General features: G+C 41.2%; 3 protein-coding genes across 5 annotated transcripts; all 3 read left to right on the top strand.

The window, feature by feature from the left end:
* Positions 1-1360: 1360 nt before the first annotated feature.
* mthfd2l (methylenetetrahydrofolate dehydrogenase (NADP+ dependent) 2 like) lies at positions 1361-11268 on the top strand. Of its 2 annotated transcripts, none has more exons than XM_037099206.1 (8): positions 1361-1541; positions 2477-2661; positions 2872-2994; positions 3272-3424; positions 4895-5002; positions 8319-8411; positions 10509-10634; positions 10742-11268. In XM_037099206.1, exons 1-8 carry the CDS (start codon positions 1399-1401, stop codon positions 10855-10857), a joined length of 1047 nt encoding a protein of 348 aa, XP_036955101.1. In that variant the 5' UTR covers positions 1361-1398; the 3' UTR covers positions 10858-11268. The 2 variants fall into 2 exon arrangements, with proteins under 2 accessions (XP_036955101.1, XP_036955102.1); XM_037099207.1 differs by lacking the exon at positions 1361-1541 and adding an exon at positions 1953-2076.
* A 1053-nt stretch (positions 11269-12321) lies between these two features.
* epgn (epithelial mitogen homolog (mouse)) lies at positions 12322-15056 on the top strand. Its single transcript, XM_037099208.1, has 5 exons — positions 12322-13124; positions 13412-13546; positions 13941-14061; positions 14200-14352; positions 14753-15056. Exons 1-5 carry the CDS (start codon positions 13091-13093, stop codon positions 14805-14807), a joined length of 498 nt encoding a protein of 165 aa, XP_036955103.1. The 5' UTR covers positions 12322-13090; the 3' UTR covers positions 14808-15056.
* A 511-nt stretch (positions 15057-15567) lies between these two features.
* LOC119020102 (proepiregulin-like) lies at positions 15568-22552 on the top strand. 2 transcript variants are annotated; one of them, XM_037099209.1, is made up of 5 exons: positions 15568-15997; positions 19866-19931; positions 20670-20796; positions 20897-21043; positions 21480-22552. In XM_037099209.1, exons 1-5 carry the CDS (start codon positions 15955-15957, stop codon positions 21544-21546), a joined length of 450 nt encoding a protein of 149 aa, XP_036955104.1. In that variant the 5' UTR covers positions 15568-15954; the 3' UTR covers positions 21547-22552. The 2 variants fall into 2 exon arrangements, with proteins under 2 accessions (XP_036955104.1, XP_036955105.1); XM_037099210.1 differs by lacking the exon at positions 15568-15997 and adding an exon at positions 16013-16387.
* Positions 22553-23211: the final 659 nt, after the last annotated feature.

Genomic DNA, 23211 nt, shown 5'->3' with positions numbered 1-23211 from the left:
CAATTTGCTCTAGATGCTCTTAACGTGATTTGTACATGATATTCTGAGCAGACACCTGATCCTGATTTTCCTCATTAAATACAAGCATTTTTAAACTGACCTTAATGCAACAAATATTTGCTGCCACCTTGTGGTAAATCAGGATATAGCAGTCACACTCACTGCTTCTCATCTTGGCCTTCAAGTGAAATATTTATGTGGCCAAACTTTGATTTATTCTTCAATATGCTGGTGTGAAAAAGAAACATGAAATAATATGTTGTCTGAATGTCCCTTAACATCAGTGATATATCAGTATCATATTTCATCAATTTATTATATATCTGTCTTTTTGTGTTATTACATTTTCTGTTCTTGTTTTAACCTACCTCAGATGAGGCTTCCTTGTTCTTGTCTGCAATAATGTTGCTTGACTGTCAAAGCACTCTGTTTTTAAAGGTGCTTTATACATCCATCCTCTTTATCCCTTGTATGGGCTTGTGGTTTTTTGCTGGAGCCAATCCCAGCTGTCTCTGGGCGAGGGCACAGTACTCCCAAGACAAGTCGCCAGCTCATCGCAGGGCCCTCACTGATGGCAGAAGCTGCGATGCAAGGTGCCAGCTGCACATCACAAGTAATTTGGGGTTCAGTATCTTGCTCAAGGACAGCTCATCTCAGCCCAGAGCTGAGATTTGAATCAGCGACCTTCCAATCACTAGCTGACCTGCTCTACAGCTCAGGTTTCATCTTTTTTTTTTTTAATCAATTTTTTCAATTAATCATTTCATTGTAACATGAAATTGCAGTTTTATTGCAGTTTGAAAGGTGCTGTATAAATAAAAGTTTGACTGATTGATTGATATTAAATGAACTGAGGTTGAAATTCAAGAGAAAGAACAAAAAACCAAACACCTTTGCCAAAATGTATGCAGTACGCATTCATACAGTCAAAATGACCCAACAATAAAAGTTTGAAAACGTAAAATGCTGCATGAGGGTTAATGCAGCTTCAGTGTGCCACATCACCTGATACCTTTAACTGCGAGTGGATCTGGGTGGTCATACTGTTTATATCTATTTTCATCATGTCTGTTTTAGTATTGTTTGGTGTTTTGCGCCTGCAGACCACAGAAAACCCATCCTATGTGTAAACTTACTTAGCGTTAAAAGTAATTCTGATTCTGTGTGCTCCTTGTCGTGAGCTCCCTGCAGCCCTGTGACTCACCAACTCATTCTTGTTTCATTCAGATCACACAATGATGCATGTCCCCTCTCCATCACAATGAGCCAGGGTATTTCAGTATGTGCAGCACAGCCTGTCATCCATCAGCTGTGGTGCCTGCACCCCCCCCCCCCACCCATTCTCCCCCTCACGCGCGCACGCACACACGCACGACGCACACACACACGCATACAAACATGGCGGCCTCTGTTTCACCGCTACGCTCCTCCTTCAGGATTTGTAGCCCGCTAACGTTACACCATCACTGCTGCCGGGCCAAACTGCGGACGCACAGAAAATGCGAGAGTCAGAGGAGACACCTGCACCAGACGGCGACGAGGTAAACGGCTCCGTGTCGGGAGACACCGCCGCGGCGCTCTCCTCTCTGTTAATGTCCGGTGTTACTTTTGCGGAGGGGACGAGCGACGCTCCATCCGCCGGTGAGGGCGTGTGTGCCGTCACGTGTCGGAGGATGGTGATTGACAGCAGGGCTCACCGTTCATGGTGGAGAGGGGACGCGTTACTGGACGTCCCTGTAGCCCGGGGGGGTCATTCACAGGTCCGGTTAGCCCGACCATGCTGTCGACAAACGGCTTTGTGTTGCATAACGAGCCGCAGGTTCGCCGGTTGTAACGTTAGCTCAACGTTCCTGAGCACAGTGTCGGACGGTTAGCTAGCCCTCACCCCGCGGTCGTTAAAGCCTTTTAAAGGGTAACAACACCCATTTTACACAACCAGGTGTGTTAAAGGTTACATGTCTTGTGGAGCAGTGCTGCATATGTGAGGAAAAGTAGTATGAAGCCCCTCTGTGGGTCTGGAAGCGGCTTGTAATCTGATAAACTGCCTCCAGTGATTTCACTCAGGATGCATTGTGGGTAATGTATGCGCCAGGTTCTCAGAAGCTGTCCACTGGTCTACTCACAAAACCACTGTTTGACTTCATTATAGCAGACATGTGACTCGAGGTATAGTCTACTGAGAAAAGTAATGCTTAGAGTTACTAAAAATGAAGGTATAACCCGTTTGTGACCCGTTGCGCATCTTGTCTATGATATTGTCCAGATGACATCTGGACTTTATAAGGACTGAACTTTATTTTTTATTTTACTTTAAAATTGTTGCTGATTACGTTTCTATCAAGCAGTCAACTTGTCGACTACCTGTCCAAGCTTTATATGAAATAATATGTCAGATGTGTTGGTTGGTTTTTTGTAATCCGTGATGTGTGAGCTGTGCATGTGCACTTATTCGCGCCTTTATGATTACCCCTTCCAGACACGCAGCTGTGGTGATTTCGGGGACAGAGTTGACCCGTCAGCTTCACAGAGAAATCCAGCGCGATGTGGAGGAGCTGGTCGCTCAGGGCAACATGAGACCCCACCTGGGAGTGGTCTTAGTGGGGGATGACCCAGCCAGTCGGACCTACGTGAAGAACAAGACCCGGGCAGCCAGCATCCTGGGTCAGACATGAGCTTTGCGTGCACTCCTAACACTGTGTGCATAATGTGTATCATGCAGATCAATGACCATCATTCTCCCTAATGCATTCCACATTTTACGCATGCATACGCAGGGATAAACATGTTTGATGTTATGTTAAAGATGTAATCAAACATGCACATGGCAGCAGTTTGAACATGGAGTGTTTGGGATGTGTATGTGCTCTCCAGGTATCTCCAGTGACACAGTGGTGCGGCCGAGCTCGGTCTCCCAAGAGGAGCTGTTGGAGCTGATTGACAAAATGAACCGCGACTGGAGGGTCAGCGGCCTGTTAGTGCAGCTGCCACTTCCCGGTAAACACAGGCGTCACAGCTGCACGCGAGTTTCCATCACTGACATGAAAGTTAAACAAATGAGCTGGTCTGTACAGTTCAGTATACACTGATCGCATTCATGTCGCTCTTTTTGCAGTTTTCGTTCCTTACATGACTGGCAATATTCAAAACATCAACATACTCTGTGATGTGGTGGTCAACAATTGGCTGGTTTGTGTTATATGATTAGATATTATGTGCACATTTCTATATGTAATATCAGCAGAGTATCTGCCATTCTCCTTCACCTCTGTAGAGCACATCAACGAGCGAGCAGTATGTAATGCCATCGCTCCAGAGAAGGATGTGGACGGCTTCCATATTGTGAACATCGGCAAGCTGTGTCTGGACCAGAGATCCATGGTGCCTGCGACTCCTGCAGCTGTGTGGGAGATCATCAAAAGAGCGGGTAAACCATAAGAAAAACCTTTTCAGCTCATTGATTTATCCTGAGGGGGACACTGGAACTCTAACCTGTAACTTGTGCTTTCTGTTCATGTCTGACCCAGCAGATGGCGCCTAATAATCATTAACACCAACACAGTCAAATGAGGTTTAGTTGGATAGCCCAAAATCTCAATTACGTCTCCTCAGTAGGCTTTACAATCTGTACCTGAACGGCCCCCTCCATCCTTAGACCCTCAATTTGTGTAAGGAAAAAGTCCGCCCCTTTTGAATAGGGGAAAAATATGGAGGAAACCTATAAACCTAAAGCTACAGAGGAGGGATTCCATCTAACAGGGCATGCAGTAGATGCTGTGTGTACGGAGCAGACCAACAAAATCACAACGTATACACATTACAGTTATAAAATATCTGATTCTCATAGATTTTATACTCTGAATGTGGGGAATACAAGTAAAGAAAACATCCCAGTTGTGTGACAGTAATTTGAAAATAAGGCAGATTATTCTTTAATGACCAGGCAGTGGTTAAAAAAAAACCCAAAACAAACCAAAATTCACATTATGAGTAAACTGGCTGCTTTGGGACGTAACTCATTTGTTGCTTTACAAATCAGGCAGAGGGTGCTGTTGGTCGTGTAGAGCAGAGCTAAACTGTCAATCAAACTGATGATTTGGTACGAGCAGTTGAGGACGCTGAGAGTCGTGACCGCAGAGGGAAAAAGTTCCTACACAGTCTGTCAGTTCAAGTTTAAATGCATTTGTCACGACCTCCAGGAAGTGGAGATAAAGATTCATATAGTGTGGGAAGGCTCTATGAAAATGTTCAAGTGTGTATTGGATGCAGTGTTAATGATTGTGATAGGGGATAGGGGGTTTTAGGGGTAGGGGTTTTAAATTGAATGAGTATGTTGGTTGTGAAACACTATTAACACTATTGTAACACTATAACACTATTGTAACACTGGGAATTCATGCAAAACGTGAAGAACTCACCAAAGGTTTATATAAATGAATAAAACACACATAGATGATCACTATTTTCAGTTTAGGTTACAATGACTGATTACTGACTGTCAACCGGACTGGATAAAATTGATATATTTATTGCATACTTCATCAGCAAACTGAGATATGGCCCTGCGGTGTACAAACCTGTCCTCCCAATATAATACGCTGTAATGACTGATGTGTCAACTGACAATAGATGTGGTAAATGTTGCTGGCCCGACACGGCGGTGCCGGGCTGTGGTGTAGCTGGCAGAATCACCTCCCTCGACATGCCTTTGTGATCAGTCAAAAGTGAAACACAGCCTCAGGCTCACTTGAATTTTTTTGTTAATTTTCAGTATTTTGTGGTTAACTAACAATTTTCTCCTTGGAGGCACAAGTTCTCCTTATTCTCAGCTGATCAGCACAGTCAAACAAGCAAAACATATCACAAGTATTTTTCATCGAAAAATGTGTTTGTGCAGGTATTGAGACTGTGGGAAAGAATGTGCTGGTCGCCGGTCGCTCCAAAAATGTTGGAATGCCCATCGCAATGCTGCTGCACACCGATCGCAACCATGAACGCCCCGGTGGTAAGCGTGTGTGTGTGTGTGTGTGTGTGTGTGTGTGTGTGTGTGTGTGTGTGTGTGTGTGTGTGTGTGTCTCTGTCTGTGTGTGTGCAGGCGAGTCAGCATCAAATGATCAGAGTGCTGCTCTTTGTATATCATTGATGTTGCACCACCTTGACTCTCCCTGGAAGATTTTGATACTTGCAACCTTGGTCAGGACGTGACCCACAAATGAATGCTTCATTGACTCCCACCTTATTTAATGAAACAATAAATGCTGATGCACGTCCTGCTGGAAGAGATCAAAGAGGAAAAAAAACAGGGAGTGTGAGGGAAAGGGCTGAACTGGGCAAGACTTTTGGCAAGACTTGTGCACTGTTGGCAGACGGATTGACTGTCCTTATAAGGGTGTAGGAAGAAGGGAGGGGATTTGGAAAGGCATAGAATGGAATTTGGAAATATGAAGCAACACAATATGTTTTACCTGTCAAAGGTATAGCTGTACGACAGGTCAGATCAGCACAATGGTGTCAACAACTCAACAGCAGCTGTATGCGACACAGTTTCACTCAAGATACAATGATGTCCAATAACCACCACTGTATTAATGGCTCTATAGAAGCTACAAAAGGTTTCTAACTGTTGGCTGTATGAGGTTGTCCTAACTGAGAAGACTGCTCATTTTGATGACATATTGGAAAATACTCTTATTCTGTGTGTTAAATAAACATAGCACAACAAGTAAGGGAATTTGTGTTTCGTAGATTTTTGGTAAATATTTCTTTGTTGTAACAGTGCATCATGGCAATAAATCTTATACCGTTGGAAAGCCTGTTTGTTTCCCTTTTAAATTGTTGCAGAATCTCATCTCAATATCTCTCTGTTTTTGAGATTGCATCAAGCACCTGGTTGACAGCACCTGGGGGTACCAGAAACTGAAAACAAGGGTCAGTAGCAACTGCAGAATAAGCTGTTTGACACTGGCAGATTTGGCAAATTTTTCATGGGCGCAACCCACATACTCATCTCTGCTGCTCATCCGACAAATGTATGGTCCTTACAAATGTGGCACCATTTACAAGGGAAATAAACAGGCTTCCTAACGTTATAAGATTCATTGCCAAGAAGCATTGTTACAACAAAGATATAATCTACCAAACACAAATTTCCTTACTTTTTGTGCTATATCTCTTCTCAAAATGCTTTAAAAGTTATAGTCGTAAGCAAAAAAAAAAAAAAAAAAAAGAAAGAAAAGAAAAAAAACATTTCATTTAGTTTTAAAACCTCCAACTGGCAGTGTTAAAGCTTATAAGCTTGTGCACACAGTGTACACAGGGTCCCTTTGAAGCTACTACTAGATTTGATCTATTTACCATTTACAAAACCAGTTCAACCTGATAATATCTGACAGTCATGTCTTACTCACACTTAAGCTGGTAACCCAACAAGTGAACTCATGTCAAAGTCTTAAAACTTGTTGAACTTGGATTTTTAACAAAGCCCCATATCGAGATTTCAATCCTCATGCTGTTAAGACAGTAGTGTTTTCTGAAGACGAAACTGTGTGGGATAGAAACTGAGTTTGCACGAACCCACACACAGAGACAAAGTTACAAAGATTATAAAGCTGGAAACAAGCCACCTCTTATAAGTGTTAACATATAATAACAAATACAACAATATAACAAACACACTTTGCTAACTTCCAAAATATTTAAAAGAAAAAAGATGTTCATATCCAATTTTGTGAGATTTTAATGTTTCATTTTTTAGGTCAGTTCTCTCCCCCCTCACCATCCCACACACACACACACACACACACACACTCCCCATTAGGTATGTGACATGGAGGTGTGATGTGCCGTAACTTGCCTCTCCTTCCCTTTCATTCTTATTTTCCTTGAAGCCCTCGTTTTCTTCCCACCTCGTCCTCCTGCTCACGGTTATGACTATGCAGGATAGCCGTACTCATCTTAGATAAGATTAGGATAACTTTCATAATTGTGCTTTCCTCAATTGTGTACTTACTCACTACGTAAGTCTCGTTAACCCACCGGCACCTGCCACGTAGTGCAGTAGATAATCTATCACTGTTGTGTAATACGTTTTATATTAAATACACACATTATACAAACACACACGTTTTTTGGTTTAATTCCTGTTTAACCATAGTGCTACTGGGGCATGCAGAGGTATTTGAGATATTTTCCTCTGAACTTTGTGCTGCCTACTCAATTCAGTGGATGTGAAAGGAATTTTGTTTGTACTGCTCGCAGCACCAAGAAATTAAATACCCCGAACAGTTTTTTACAGGCTTGTAAAAGCTCCTACACTTTAGTTTTTGATGCTATTTCCTGCAGAGTGAATGTACATAAATTACTGTCATGTCCTCATCTGTGTCAGACAGATAACTCAAATAAAACAAACATGCAGTTAAAGGTGGTAGTAGCAGGGTCAATATTAGATCAGATCAACTTTCTTGGTCACTCTTGTGAAAATCAACAGATCAAATTATGCAGTTTAGTAAATCATTAAGATGCAAAATTATGATGTAGATGTAGAGATTCCTCAACGGGTCTTCGGCTGCCTGCACTGTGGATAATTTGTTTGAGTTAGTTAGATCAGATCGTTGTTGAGTGGCTCGTCTCATAGCCTCACGGCTAACAGAGAACAACAGTAGCAAATAGTAGTTTAGAAATGAAGGCAAACATGAACCAGCAACCCTCATCCAGCCTGATGAAGAAATTCCACAGAGCCTCTTTAAATTCAGTATTTTTTTTATTTAAATGGCTGTATAGTAGCTGAGAATTAAAAAATGGCTGTGATTTTATAAACTGGAGATTGTCAAGTTTTGAAAATGTTGACAAAATGGATTTATTTCAAGTACATGGGTGATGATCCATACTTAATTAACAGGAGGCATTTTTGTTTCACCCTTAAGATTAATACCACATGTAATATAATGTAATAATGTACATTTTTCTGTCAATGGATGAGGTTTGTTCTAGACAAGGAACGCCTCAGAAACCCTGAAGGAAATGTCCTTGTCAGTCAGGATAGTTGTACGTTTTCTAAAAGGACAGTGACCACTTAAGTTTCAAAAGCCAGCTTTCAGAGTTTTGTCTGTTAATTTTTCTGAGTAACAACATGTTTGTGTTGAGCTTTTATTAAAGATGGGTTCACTGTTTTAAGCACCAGATGTGAAATTGGATTCACCCATGCTGAATGTGGCAGAACTCTCAGAGATGGTTATTTCAAAACATTGGCAAGGAAAACCATCTCGAAGTGGGTGAGAATTTTTATTGGTTGTGATTTAGGTGAATTCACTGTTTCCTCTCAGGTGATGCCACGGTGACTATTGCCCACAGATGTACACCGAAGGAGCAGCTGAAGGAGCTCACCAGCCTGGCAGACATCATTATTGCAGCTGCAGGTGATTTCACTCCCAGTTCACAACACATTGAGTCAGCCGCAACGTTCTCATCATTCTGAGTATTGATTGATCTGCCAATTCTTTTCTCAGTTAATTGTTTACTCTATAAAATGTCAGATAGTAGTGAAACATCTCCATCACTATGTCATTTACATTCAAGCTGATGCCTTCAAATGTCTTGTTTTGCCTAACCAACTGTCAAGAAGTCAAAGATACTCAGTTCGCTAGAGGAAAGCAGGAAGGCCTCACAACTGTGAACCTGAAACCAATGGATGTTGGATGTCATTTATAACAATCTGAGTAGTTGTGTTTTCATTTGTTTGTTTTCATTCCCATTTCAAATAACTGAATGAGCTTCTGTTGTTTAACACAATGATTTATAATGTGTGCAAACACTCAAGTCATTTTTTTATGCATTATTCCTTTTAATTAAACACATTTTTATTTGTAGGGGAAGTGATTCCACTTTTTATGGTGTTTAAACTGGTGTCGGATGTGATTTCGCCATGTTGGAACTACCGTAGAGGGAATTCCCTGGCCTGGTAATGCAACCAGGAGGAGAGGTTGTGAAAGTCCTTTCCTGCCATTACTTGAAGTGATGTCGTATGAATCTAAATAGTCAACACGGAAGTTTCTGTTTCACGGATTTAAGCTTTTGTGAAGAACAATAGTGATCTGTGGCAGCTGGAATGTGCAACAATCAATCAGTGCTGGTAAGGCATCTCTTAAGAAACCAGATATGCCTGCCATGTTGTATTTCCTTGATAATGAATGGGATTGTTCCTGATGACTAAGAGTGGCTCTCTGGGAAGGACACCATCAGTTTCTTTTCCTCTAACTGCTAGTTTTGACTGAAAGGAAGCATGTCTGCGCTGTGCTATATGATTAAATAAACCCCAGCAGTCCACATTTGAGTGTAATGTAGTTAAAGTTGAAATTAGGAGTATGATGGGAATTTAATTGTTGTAATTGCAGCATGACTACATACATACATTAGCCTCGGGGTGTAGTTTGGGGTCAGCCTGTCACTGAGCTCCTCTGATGTCTGTGTGCTATAAATGAGCGTTGGTATATTCTGAAGTTAAATCCGGTTTTTAATTGTTATTTGACTCAGACTTGTTCCCATTATTGAGTAGCTATAATTGTAGTCTCAGGAGTTCAAATAGACATCTTCAAATGGAATGGTTATCAACAGAAACACAGATGGCTTAATTATTTTTGTTCCTTGTTGACAGTCAGCTGAGGCATCATCCTATTCTGCTATCACAATGTGTGACAAGTGATGACAAGCATCGCTGCAGAAGAGAAGAGAGCGTGCTTAATGGAACCTGCAGAACTTCAACTCTGTCTTGATACGGGTTATTTACACTGGCATGGTGGTTAGGATAGGAATGTAATAGTGGGTGCAGATGCATTTTAAACAACCAACCAACCAAACCGTGCTGAAACAGTTGTCTTTCTTTCTTCCTTTTTTTGGGCTTTTCTTTTAGTTTTGAGGCAGGGATTTGCATTTCCATAACAGCGGGGCTGCGATCAAAAAATTGGTTATTAAAAGCTTTTTTTTTTCATAAATCAGAAGAATCAGAAAATGTTGGGTTTTAACCAGCAACTGAACCGTAACTTGACTCTCAAACTGCTGAAATGAACACGATGAAACCGTAAAACGCAGCAGATATCTGAAAGTATGTACAGCGATGCAGGCAAACCCCAAAGATTCAGTAAGAAGCAACAAGATTACTGGGAACTGAACTCACAGAAACCTTTTTAGAAAAACACATTTCTCTCAGGTGTTCTGCACTGACATGAATTGAGGCTTGGTCGGTGTGGCGGGCGTGTGTTGGCCCTACTCCAGTGCGGGTCCATGCGACTCAACTTGGCGTGGTAAAGCAGGTATTGGAATTGCAAATTGGCACATCGTGGTTCGACTAGGCATGGCTGGGAATGCCATCGGAAAACATTCCCAAATTACTACAAAACCTAAGGCCACGTGATGTTCAGATCGCACAGAGAATGGGCCCCCATACAGATGAGTCCAGCCATGATGTCCCATAGTTTCACCACGATGATGGTTTACTTGTCCTTGGTCTCTGTGCGCAGGTGTTCCTGGGCTCATCACAGCAGATATGGTGAAAGAGGGCGCGGCTGTCATTGACGTGGGCATAAACCGCATCCAGGACCCGAAAACGGGGAAACTGCGGCTTATCGGTGACGTGGACTTCGAGGGTAAATAATCCAAAACGTATCTTGTCATGTTTTTCAGAAAGGGAGGTTTACGCAAAACTGGTCTCGGTCAAGCTCCGGTAACTTTGCATCAATTGTTTGCTTTTCAGGAGTGAAGCAGAAGGCAGGTTTCATCACACCTGTTCCCGGAGGCGTGGGCCCGATGACAGTCGCCATGCTGATGAAGAACACTGTGACTGCTGCTAGAAATGCACTGATGCATTAAACACAACCAATAAAAGCAGCTCAGTTTATTGAATGATATAAAGTTAAAATATCATATGCATACATACCTCAGTTCACACACACACACACACACACACACACACACACACACACACACACACACACACACACACACACGCACACACACAGTTTGCCAAACTTCTCACACACTTTTATTTAAAATTCCACAAGCTCAAGACTTCATACCTGCTGGGAAACTTACTTGATATGTACTTTGTTCATATTGTGAATTTGTTCATTTATTTATTTAAGTTATTTATTTCAGAGTTCACTTTTTAAGAATTTAGATTAATATTTTTTCTACTGAAGTTGTTTTGGTTCATATTTGAACATCCAGATTCACTGGAAAATGAGTATAAATAAAAAAATAACAATGCTGTGCCGATACGAACTTTTCTCAGTTGTTATTTTTTTCTAGATGCGTTTTTGACATTTGCTTTTATTGGACAGATGACAATGCAGAGAACGAGACATGCAGTAATTTTTCTTGGCTGAAATTAAACCATAGACATTGTAGTTCAAGTAGTACGGGCCTTACAGCTTAGACTGGTGGTATTAAAGGAGACTTTGCCACAGCGCAACACAGCATGCTGCTGATTGCAAAACACAGACTGTGACTATTTTTATCTATGGTTGTCTCCTTTTTACATAAAAACTCAGCCACTATACACCTCCATCAATATATTTCCAGTAGTTTTTCCATTCCATTTCCAGCTGACCCCAATGGATGCCTCACCACCACCAGGCACAACCTGACCCCACACTGGCTTCACCCCCACCTGACCTGCCAAGCGCGCTGTGCAATATCAGCCAGGAGAACTGCTGCTGGGTAACAAATACAATTTCTTCATCTCATCCTTCTTCCAGAGAAAGTGATTTTGCTGCCAGAAGAATTTCGTGTGTCACACAATATTCCTGTAAAAAGCATCACTGACACTGGATATCAAAATCACTAAATGAAAAACATAAATGGAGGGTGAATCCCAGTTGACATACCTACAAGAGAGAAGCTGTTGTTGATGCCTTTTAGTAATGGTAAATAAATACAGTAATGCTTCATGTAGTTACAGGAATTGAAAAATGTTTGCATTGCCTGATTGTAGAAAGTCCTTAACTTGATCTGTCCTGTTAGCTAGCTTTTTAATCCCCCGGAGAGATTCCCCCAATGGACAGTTTGATCACTGGCTAGATTGTCTCACATGTTTAGCAACTCAGCCTGTGGTCAGTTAATACTAACGTGGGTCCATTGCTCAGATTAGTTACCTGGAAACTACATTCATTTTACACAGATCTGCACTCATTTGTCGCATGTATCACTTGAAAAAGGAATTTATTCACAATTTAAGCACAGACTTTGACTATCTGTTAAGATAATGAACATTTAAAGGGAACGGTGGAGTCGAGGTAGCTTAAGAAGTGTCAATGATTTTTCCACAACCTGGCAATTCAAAAGTTATTCTTATTAATGAATTACAACTCGTTTATAAAGCATTTGTGTAATGATTTATTAGCCGTTAATGAAGATAATACAGCTCTCTTTCAGGCATGTTGTACTGAGATACAGCTTTGGCCACTGGGAAGCATTTCTTTGACCTTTCTTTAGGTGCCGTCCATTGAACAATGCTTCACTTTCATCCTCACAGCTTCTGTCACGCATGCCTCCATCATTCTTGTATATTCATCCTGTCCTTACTTGTTATGTAAAGCTGAAGGCAGCAGAGAAAAAAAGAAATTCTTCTGTTAAAACCCCACTGAAGAAACTTAAGACTTTCACAACATCTGTGTTCGGCAATGAAGCAACGCTCTTAAAACCGCAAAGCAGGTATTTGAGTGAAGCTATCAATCTGCCGTGGGCTTACGTGGGTTCAGAGGCTTCCAAAGAAAAAAAAAATCACACTTCTAAGGCTCCTGGGTAATCACGTGGTCACCAGGTGTCATCATCAAACCTGATGACTCTGCCTGTGCATGCAGAGAGAGTCCGCACAAAAAGAAAAAAAAAAGGAAATGATGCAAATGGATTTTTTAGAGTTAAATGCTTCTCATTTAAAAAAGAAAAAAAAAAGAGAAAAGAAATCTGCGGTTTATTGATTGGCTGGTAAAATCCTCTCACCAGTCGGGAGACGGTATATATAAGCCGAGCAAAGAGCTGAATACACTCAGTTGCACTGAGCACCGAGCTGAGAACATCAGACGTCACAGCAACAGGAGACGAGATGTTTACACAAAGACAGACACACCTGGAGAATGGTAAGTTTAGTTCACTCTGTGCTGTCAGTTCTTGTTGTTAAACTATGGCTGAAGGTGCGTTAATAGTCCTTGAATACGGTAACAGTTTAAACGTGTTGTTTTGGTGGTGTTACACCAACTTGCAGGCATTATTTTACTCACATCAATGCAGGTTTTAGAGTGTAAAAAAAATCACAATCACAGCATTTGTAGATAAGTAATACAGAGTAAGATTCTTGCGGCACAAAGGCCAGCCAACTAAAATATTTTGGACAGTAAATTCATTTTTTTTTTGTTGTCATTTCCAGCCCTCCTCTCAGCAGTGGCAGTGCTGCTCCTCCTCCTGACTCCTCCAGGACAGTCTGCGACGCTGAGCGACGAGCTGCAGACCACGGCGGCCCCAACTCTGTCAGGCACCGCTCCGACCACACAGCCCAACAACAGTGAGTGCAGAGTTTTGTCTCAGCTCAAAGACGTTGACCTGTTTTACTGAAGTGCATCATCACTGATTTAACTGACAGTTGAGTTGGATGGATTATACACTTTTGCACAGAGGCTTAAAGATTGATCTGAGTCTCCACAGAAACCTATGAGGGTCCAGATGTGCCTCTCAAAAATCAATTATTAATTTATCTATCACACAAGGAATAATTGGTTGTTTTATCATGTAGACATCATTTTTGCACCCTTGTAAAATTATTTGTTTACTGATTATCACTTCACTATCACTTCATCTATCAATTGGTCAGTTGATTAGTCGATGGCACAACCTAACCTCCATACTTCCATGTTGAAATGTGATCACTGCAGCTCCTCTCTCTCTTGTTCTCTCTGCAGGCAGCATGGAGGAACCTCTGGTCCTGCGCTCACACAAGCCCTGCGGAAGCGAACATGCGAACTGGTGTGAGAACGGTGGAACGTGCATGTTCCCCCAAGATAGTGACAAACCTTCTTGCATGTAAGAAGCATTATTTCTCTGTCACACACACACATTCTGGCCTCTAGGCTCACTGTGCCTGCTTCATGTCTACATGCACATGTTGGTTCGTGTTCACCATCGGAATGCACTCACATATTTCCCTCTCTTCCCTCGCAGCTGCACGTCCTCATACACCGGACACCGCTGCATGTTCGTCAGCGATCTCACTCACACTCTGCCTGAGTCGGAGCAGCTGATTGCCATCAGTTGTGGGGTGGCCATGCTCATCTCTGTCCTGGCCGTCATCATCTACTGCTGCGCCTGCAAGAGGTGAGTATCTGCGGGCTCTCTCCACACAATGGTGTACTTGTATGACGGAATGGGAGTATGTCATGTAAATACGGGAGGGTTAAAGCTTTGTAAGATCTGAGATGAACATTCCTATGAACATTTAAGGAAGTTCTTACATCACTGGCTCCCATCAAATCATGGCACATTTATCTGGGACATCATCATACCAAGCATCTCAAGCAAAATGACTCATTATTCAGGTGTTTTCTCCTCACTCTTGAGGTTTACAGGTGTTAAAGTTTACATTTAAAATGTAAAAAAGGAGCTTTTGGCATATTTACAGTCAGTTACACAATTACATTTTTGGCATTTTGCTCAAAAAATCTCAAGAATGAGAACCCACAGCGTCTAATCCAGATTATTTTTTTCTCTCTTCCAGGTGTAAAAAATCAGCACCACTAATCAAGTCGGCACCGTCTGAGTCGTCAGTGTGACCCCTACAACTGGCTTTCCATCATCATCATCATCATCATCATCATCATCATCATCATCATCACCACCACCATCATCTCCTTCATCATTAAAGCCAACATTCTCCGTTCACTGGACAAACAAAGTGTGTCACGTTGAACAGAATTAGAAACGTAACCGGACCAAATGTGACTATTTATTGTAATCTATCAATTAACTTATTCAAAGTGTGCCAATTATTTAATTTTTTTGTAATAAATATATATAAAAAATATATAGCTGTGTAGCTGTATTTCTGTGGTAAAAGATGGATGAACACAAATGCACACTCACTCACACACACACACACACACACACACACACACACACACACACACACACACACACACACACGTAATCATTATCACAGAGAGCTTATCTATGAACGGGCAACAGAGTCACGCCAATGTGGACAGAAAGGACTATATTATAAGTAAATAATACATGAATGTTAATGAAAAACAACTTATTCAAGTCAATGCTCATCTTTATATTATTTGAGTAGTATAATATTTGTATTGTACATAAACATAATCAATATAAATCAATAATCAATCAATATATATCAATATAAATGAACAGAATGATATTCCTCCATGATAACCACTTTCACTCTTGAGACTTTTGCTGCCAACACTTATGTGCCTTTACTGAATTCTGATTTTAATGATGGACTTTTACTTGTAATAGAGTATTTTTCACATTTTAAATGCGTTTAAACATCATGTAAAGGACCTGGACTCCTCATCCATCACTGTCTTTCTTTAATAGTACAAACTCTGAGTAAAGGCCAGTCTCCCATCTGACTTTGTAGAAGTCCAACAAGAGAAGGATGCGTGAGACATCCTCCTCTTGTTTTTTTTTCTTCTTTTTTTTTCTTTTTTTAAGTGGTGCCTTCAGGGTCCGTCTTTTTATTTGGACCTTAGATGTGTGAAATTGTTGAATTACAGGAGTGCAGTCACCACACCCAGATCGCAGGTTTGAGCCCATTGGTTTTCAGGTTTGTCTCCGTCAGGAAACGCATCGCCTGCCCTCCTCTACCTAATAGTTATTTTGACAATAAGTCAGAAGCGTCTCCAGACCAGCTCCTGTCCTCAGACGGTACCTGCGCCTCCTGCCAGCGGCTCTGAGATGGATCCGACCTGCAAACCTTCAGCGCTGCTCTCACTGATGGGTCAGTAGATCTTCTCTAACGCCTGACAGGCTCACACTTTGTAACGTATCGTGTTAATGAGTTCTGACGTGGTTCTGCTGTGGGCTGAGATCAGCACCACAGACACAAGGAACACCGGAGAGCGCCGGATAAGTAACTGAGTACATTTACGCGTTAACCTGAGCGCAGTTCAGAGTACTGCTGACGAGTTTTCCCAATTTTATTTCTTTAGTTTCTAGTTTAGTTTCTTTATGCTTCATTTCAGAGGGAAATAGTGTGTGTTTTCCACACTTCTACGTTTGTGTGACGCTACGTTTGTTTCACGCTAATTAAAGCACCTTAAAATCCACCTTTACAAACTTCATCACATGAACGCTCCAGCGATGGATTAACGGCTCGATCAAACAATGGGTGATGATGTAACACATCTTTTCATCTGCAAAATGAGTATTTTTACTTCTACTTAAAGCACATGTAGCCGATGGTACATTTTGGCACTTAACTGACATTTTGAATGTGATGATCTACTTTTCTCAGGTCATGGCACTGCTACTTTCGCTTGAGTAAAAATATCTAAATATATTTACTTTAATTGAACACTCAATTACGGATAATTACTTTTTTTTCCTGCAGCTTGACCTGTGTTGGAACAAGTGAACATTATGCAGTAGAATGATGCTGGCAATATGTGCTTTCTTTGAGTATACCCATCATGCTATTTTGTGCTCACATGTGATATGTTTCAGAGGGAAATGCTGTACTTTTCATTCACAGAAGTAATTAGTTACTTTGAAGGTCAAGAGACCTACATGACAGTTTATATATAGGTTAAAATGACCTCAACCCATACAAATTCTTAACATTACTAATTCTTAACATGTGCTGTGAGTACTTTTACTTTTGAGATTTTAAGTGCAGTTCAGATAATATTTCTCTGTATGTACAATCATGCACGCAGGACTCAATATTAAAGGGGCATTATGTAAGTTTAGAGAAGAAATTCAAACCCAGAATTTACATTATTTACAATATTTACAATAATAATGAGGTAAACATGCAAACTCAGAAATATAGAAAAGAAATGTTACTGAATAACACAAGCTGTTCTCAGAGGAAAATTAGGTCCCCAGGACACTGTTTGATGCTGGAAAGGTGGCAGGGTCCGCCACATATAAACAAAGTGAAACAATATGAAATTGTGTTGCTCTTTAAGGGCAGTTTGATGATTCAGTCACATACACAAATACAGTTTGTTTAAGTCAATGAAAATCAAATGTCTTCCCCAAAACTACATCATGCACCTTTAAGGCCCCTTTAATACATCAATACATCTTTATCTGGACTGGAAACATGAAAGTACCTCAGCTGGGGAGACAGGAGTGTTGCAACGGTAGTTTCAGACTCACTTGGATCAGATGCAAATTTTTTCTCATGAAGAATCTGATTTCCTCTGTTAGTACTTGTTAAGTCAGTAAAATGGACCTTTATCCCCAGGTGAAAGGCCTGTTTCATCAGGTCTGAGTTTATGTCAGAAACCAAGTGGAAGATTTCGGTGAACAACCTTCCCTCATGCCTGTTTTAATGAGTTGACGCACATTCTGAGCGCGGAGCCGGAGGGATGCTGGCAACTGAACCACAAATGGAAGCTTGATTATCTGAACGCACATGTGGTCTGACTAAATCTGTCATTTGCACCTTGTTCAGGTTAATTTTTACCAATAAAAAAGCCAGAAAACAAACATAAGAAGGTAACAATATATTCTAGCTTTTATAAACTGATGGAAGAGGTACTCAGATACTTTACCTGCCAATACCGTCATGTCAAAATACTCGATTACCAATAAATTATATCATTTATAATACTTTTTTTAAACAAAAGTGAAAAAAAGCACTTGTTCTGGAGAAATATGAGACATGCTAAAGCAGCGTTTTACTGTTGGAACTGGCTGAGCTGCATCGGGTTTAGAATGCTTTTATGTAGTAGCTCCGAATGGGTCATGACATAAATCTGAGGGGTTGTGAGATTATTAGTGGGACCTTATCTGCTATAAGGGCTCCAGGGTGCAACTTCACTGGTCACACATGCACCCCAAAAACAAGGGAGGTTATCAAAGTTTTCTTGTTGCATGTGAATAAAAGCATGTTTTTCCCTGTTTGATTTACACATTGTGTTAAGAAATTAAAATGCAATGTATTATTGGTCGAACCGTTAGGCACATCAGCACAACCAGTGTGAAAAATGAGTCCCTGCTTTCAAAATGTGCCTCACATGATGGACTTTTCTCTAATATTTGGATTTTTTGTGAAATCAGCTGCCCACAGCTCATCAGAAGATGTCTGGGTGGGTCTAGACGAGACCCATTTGTAAGGACTGACAGTGACTCACAGTGAGATAACTAACAGAGTAAAAAGAACATGCAGAGGAGTAGAACTCAGGCTGCATGATATGGTCCAAAGAGGATATTGAGATGTGATTCATTTTTAGTGGGAACCAACAGTTTTGCAACACAAATTCATTTTTAGTGGGAACCAACAGTTTTGCAACACAAAAACTTTTTTCGCCGAAAAAATAGTCATATCATGATGATGCAACATTCATTAGAGTCTGCATAAGAAACTGATCACCTCAGACTTGCCAGGTAAAGTTAGACCGCTGAACTGTTGGAGGTTGTGCGAGCTAAAAACCTTGAAGTAATCGGTTTCAAAGTAAACTCACACTGTCAGATTTTACAGTGTGGAGATCCCATAATGCCTCCTTTTGTAACAATCCTGCATTTTCTGCATTATTCCTTCTCTTTGTTCATTTTATTTTTATCACCACTTATCTGCCACTATAGGAGTTGAGCCACTGATGACCTGTCCTCTAATATTGCTCTCCATCATGTGGGTGATATAAAGTCAGCCTACTCGCCTTTACCTGAGGCACCAAACGTCGGTGCAGCAGAATGTTGCCAGTCAAAGAGTCCCAATTATTTTACGTATGATTTTGCAAACTGTTGGAAAAATACAGGTGTGACTCCCGTCCAAATTACCCCTAATGATGTGTGATGAGTATCTGGATCCTGGAAGTGCACTTTACGCCAATCAGCCCACGTCAGAAACACCCAACAACCGGGCTGAGTCCTCTCACAGCAAACACTGAGGGAAAATACCTCTGCAGCCATAACAACGGAACAGACACCAGAGAGAGAGAGCGATGGTTTTACAGCGAGTATAACTCGATTCATAGCCGGTTGTAACCAGACACATCTTGCATCCGAGTTCATGTGTTTTTCTGTCCCGCCTGCAGGAATGTGGGCGTTCTGTATTATGAAGCCGTGCAGGCTGGTACAGGCATGTTGGGCTGGGCAACACGAGCCGCACCGCATCACGTCCTGCTCCGGGTAGTTTACACAAAGAACCTGGAAGCCAATCTGACGTCTCTGTGCCAAAAAATGTTATTCATTCATTTATTTTGTATGGTTTTTGGACGTTTTCCTTAATGTGTTGCTGCCTTAGCTAAACACACACATCAAACACAGACCGGTCCCATCACTCAGGTCATATGTCGTGTTTCAGCTGCTCTGTAAACGTGTAAATCCTCATTCTTAATCTGTAAAGTAAAATAAAAAAGTACCTTATCATATGACATGTTATCTGTGGTGACAAATGAAACTAGGCTAGTGTTCATGTGGGAAAGCACTTGTAAGATACGAATTTGGGGCCCTAAATGGCCCCTAAAACGATTTAAAGAAAAGATAGTTAACGCTCTCTCAACTAAACCTGTGACAGGGGCTCACAGCTTCACTATAAGGCGACTTACGATGTGGGTCAAAATCAGTGTCCATGAGAAACCTCCCTAATCTTAAATCCACTGGAACTAATGAGACACGTGTTCTCTGTTCGACAGGTGTCATGCTGCTGTGGCCGTACGTTCTCACCAAGAGCATCTCATCAAGCGCCTCGCTCTCTGCAGGTATTCACCCCGACAGCTGCTGTGATTTCATTCATTTTTCCAAGATAGCAAAATCGCTTTATTTATCAGGTGTGATGAATGTGCAGGGATCTGTCTCTGAAACGACAAGATGGTGATTCTTTGATAAGCCAATCGACTGAAAAAGTTAAATTACCAAACTTCTGCCCACAATTCACAATTAACTGACAATTCGCAGATAAAAAGATTAGTCAAGACAGTTAGTTAGACACCCTTGAAGCTGGAAGTCAACAATTACAGCTCAGCCATTTATTTTATTTTCACAAAACAAATTTACGAAGTGCAAGTAGAGGCACAATCTATAGGAATACAAGTTCATGAAAATTTGAACTACAACTCACATCAACCATCAAACTGTTACATTTGTGAACCTGGAACCATCAGATGTTTGTCAGCTTTCCCTGAAAAATGTTGATTAAATGTTTGCTGAAATAGCTGCAGATGTAATAACGTAATGATTGCAACTCAAAGCCAAATGGAACAGATCCAAACTTTTTTTTTTAATGAACAGCAATTTAAAGTGAGTGGACGTATAGTACTACAAGAGAATGGAACAGCACAGTCACGGCATCAGGTTGCTTTTTTCGCCGGCTTAATGAGTCTGGAAGTTGAACAAAGGTGGACTGATCCCTCAACAGAGATCCACTCGGCAAAAAAATGCTGCCAGGTTTTCCTGTGAAAAGGTTTTTTCTAACAGCTGCCTTCTTTTCGGCGCTTCAGGTCAGGGAGAAGCGCGCCCTCATGTGGTGAAGCGGTCGACGCAGAACTGCGACAGCTCGTTTGACCAGTACTGCTTCAACAACGGACAGTGCATGCTGCTGGTGGACATCAATGAACACCACTGCAAGTATGAGCCTGTGTGTCCATGTGTGTGTGTGTGTGTGTCAGTGTCTGCTGCTTGTCGTCATCCTGTGTGGTCACGAATGACGCGTCTCTTTGCGCTGCAGGTGTGAGAGGGGCTACTACGGCCCCAGGTGTAGCAACCCGGAGCTCGTCGTTCAGCCAATGGGAGAGGAGCAGATAATTGTGGCCATTTTCTGTGTGAGTCTGCTGATTATAGGCCTGTCCGGAGCTCTGTACTTCTGCTGCAAATGGTAAGGCTTTTAGACTGACAACAGTGTGTGAGTGTGTGTGTGTGTGTGTGTGTGTGTGTGTGTGTGTGTGTGTGTGTGTTTGTAATATTAATAACTTTTAATGTGACTTTAAAGGATAGCTTCACTCAAAAATTCAGTCAGTATTTGAAACTCTCCTTTTTCTGACGAAGCATTTTCTTTTTTCGCTACGTCAGCCAAACACAGTGTGCTCATGGATGACGAGGGTGACTCAGACACTTCCTCTCATCCTGTAAAACCTGCAGGTGTAGCTTGCTTTAATGACAAATGGAGCCCCCTCATGACGTAAAGTCGGCCTTCAAACGTCCCGTTTCATGCAGAAACTTGTAAAACCGCAGGCCACCACTTCAGCTCACCCTAAGGATTTTTAAGGATGGATGATGAATCTATGATTTGCCTGTTCTGTGTTGTTTTACAGGTACAAGAAAAACAAATTCCCACGTCAGCAGAAGCAGCAGGGATACAAAGGAGTCCAGACTGCTTAGAGGGCCACACACTCCCGGCATACCAGGATCTTTTTTTTTTTTTTAACGATTTTCTAAGTGAGAACTTCAGCATCGTGATGTAACCTGACGATCTTACACTCAGCGACTGGTTTACTAGATTGTTCCCTCTTTCGGTACTCTACGTCACTTGGCTCTGGATCACAAGCAGGCAGATCGACACAAAGAGATTAGAATTCTCAAAAAGAAGCCGCTTTGTGTGGCGGCCCCAGTGTTGCTTCAGCGACTGCTTCCCTCATGTTTGAAAAGATGAATTGTGAGATACACAAAAGCAGTTTCTGTGGGTGAAACCACCCACTGTGACGGCGTAAAGTTCACAGAGAAAGGCAACGAGCGGTAGCTTAGCAGCACATTTGACTGAATTTGGCTGACAGTGACAGTCATATTGATGCATCGACTTCACAGGTTCTGTTAAATCAGCCTCAGAGATTAATAAATTAAAGGTATTAGAAACCATGTGATCACACGTTAAACATTTAGCTGCCTTCATACAGTATCATGCCTTTCTGCCCATAGTTTGACATAGTTTATATTTATTGTGACTTTTAGCCCTCTGAAGCGATGATGAAAATCAAAAATAACCATTAGTGTTATTAAACTGGTCACTGAGTGTAACATTTCTGTGTTTTATCAATTGTGTAGTCAGATATTATTCTCATTTTGATAATTTATTGTATACACTAGAATTATTTTTATTTTTATTTTGGAAGCTCTGTTACTGCTACGAAAACTTGAATTTTTTACTCCAGGATGAAATTCCATTTCTGTTTCTTTTTTTTTTTTTTAACTTCTTACATCAAACGACATTGTTGTCTGAAGGCTACAACTGAAAATCTGCACGTTTCACATTCTTTTCATGGCATAGCAGCTTGTCTTTGAATGAAAACATCTCTCTTTACCAGCACATTTCTGGAACTTTTGCAATGGCAGTATTACTGTAGAAAAAAAAACATTTATTGAAATAAAATAAATACATTTTAAACTTGCAGCTTGTTCTCCTTTTATTTGTATACTGACTTTCATCCCTGTAACTCTTTACTTGACCTTACTTACAGTAAGTCAAAGTGAATCACCTGGTATGTCATTTAAGTTTTAAAATGTCCACTTGATCCATTTTAGTGACACATTTAATACAAAACAAAATCCATTATTAAATGTTGACAAAATGGCAAAAACAGCTGTTTGTTTGGCGCGTATATGCCCGCCCCAGGTCCTGCAACAGCCAGTGAGCCAGTGATCCACTCTGTAGTCTTTCTCCTCTCTCCTGGGCAGCTTACATGCCAGCCCAAAACAAGCTTATAATATTTCACATGCCCCAGACCATGCCCCATAGTTCAACAACAGCTTAACAACAAATTTACTTCAACTGCAATATTTTAGGGTCTTTTAACACACATTTCCAGGAACAAAAAAAGGTTAAACTCTGCTGAGAACTGCGTCTCCAAAAATGTTGCCTCGTAGCGTTGTTAAAATTGATCAAACCAGCGTTGCTTTTACTCTTCATTTTCAGATGGTTGAAAAGTAAGAACAAGGATTTCTAAAGACTTTGCGATTAAAACGTGCATGTCGTAGGTTGGTCACGTCTGATCTAATAAGGGGCAGCGTCCGGTGAGGAGTTAATCAATAATCTTTGCTCCCTCATTAGTG

This window comes from Acanthopagrus latus, chromosome 5 (assembly GCF_904848185.1).
Source record: "Acanthopagrus latus isolate v.2019 chromosome 5, fAcaLat1.1, whole genome shotgun sequence".
Classification (NCBI taxonomy): Eukaryota; Metazoa; Chordata; class Actinopteri; order Spariformes; family Sparidae; genus Acanthopagrus; species Acanthopagrus latus.
Note: the sequence above shows the minus strand (reverse complement) of the source record. Positions and strands in the feature narration are given on the sequence as shown.

Excerpts from the sequence above, each read along its gene's own strand:
- epgn (XM_037099208.1), top strand. The coding sequence starts at position 13,091 with ATGTTTACACAAAGACAGACACACCTGGAGAATG. Across the intron at positions 13,125-13,411 it reads ACAGACACACCTGGAGAATG|CCCTCCTCTCAGCAGTGGCA; the intron begins GTAAGTTTAGTT and ends TGTCATTTCCAG. Across the intron at positions 14,062-14,199 it reads AGTGACAAACCTTCTTGCAT|CTGCACGTCCTCATACACCG; the intron begins GTAAGAAGCATT and ends CTTCCCTCGCAG.
- mthfd2l (XM_037099206.1), top strand. The coding sequence starts at position 1,399 with ATGGCGGCCTCTGTTTCACCGCTACGCTCCTCCTTCAGGATTTGTAGC. Across the intron at positions 5,003-8,318 it reads CAACCATGAACGCCCCGGTG|GTGATGCCACGGTGACTATT; the intron begins GTAAGCGTGTGT and ends GTTTCCTCTCAG. Across the intron at positions 10,635-10,741 it reads CGGTGACGTGGACTTCGAGG|GAGTGAAGCAGAAGGCAGGT; the intron begins GTAAATAATCCA and ends TTTGCTTTTCAG.
- LOC119020102 (XM_037099209.1), top strand. The coding sequence starts at position 15,955 with ATGGATCCGACCTGCAAACCTTCAGCGCTGCTCTCACTGATGG. Across the intron at positions 20,797-20,896 it reads ATCAATGAACACCACTGCAA|GTGTGAGAGGGGCTACTACG; the intron begins GTATGAGCCTGT and ends TTTGCGCTGCAG. Across the intron at positions 21,044-21,479 it reads CTGTACTTCTGCTGCAAATG|GTACAAGAAAAACAAATTCC; the intron begins GTAAGGCTTTTA and ends GTTGTTTTACAG.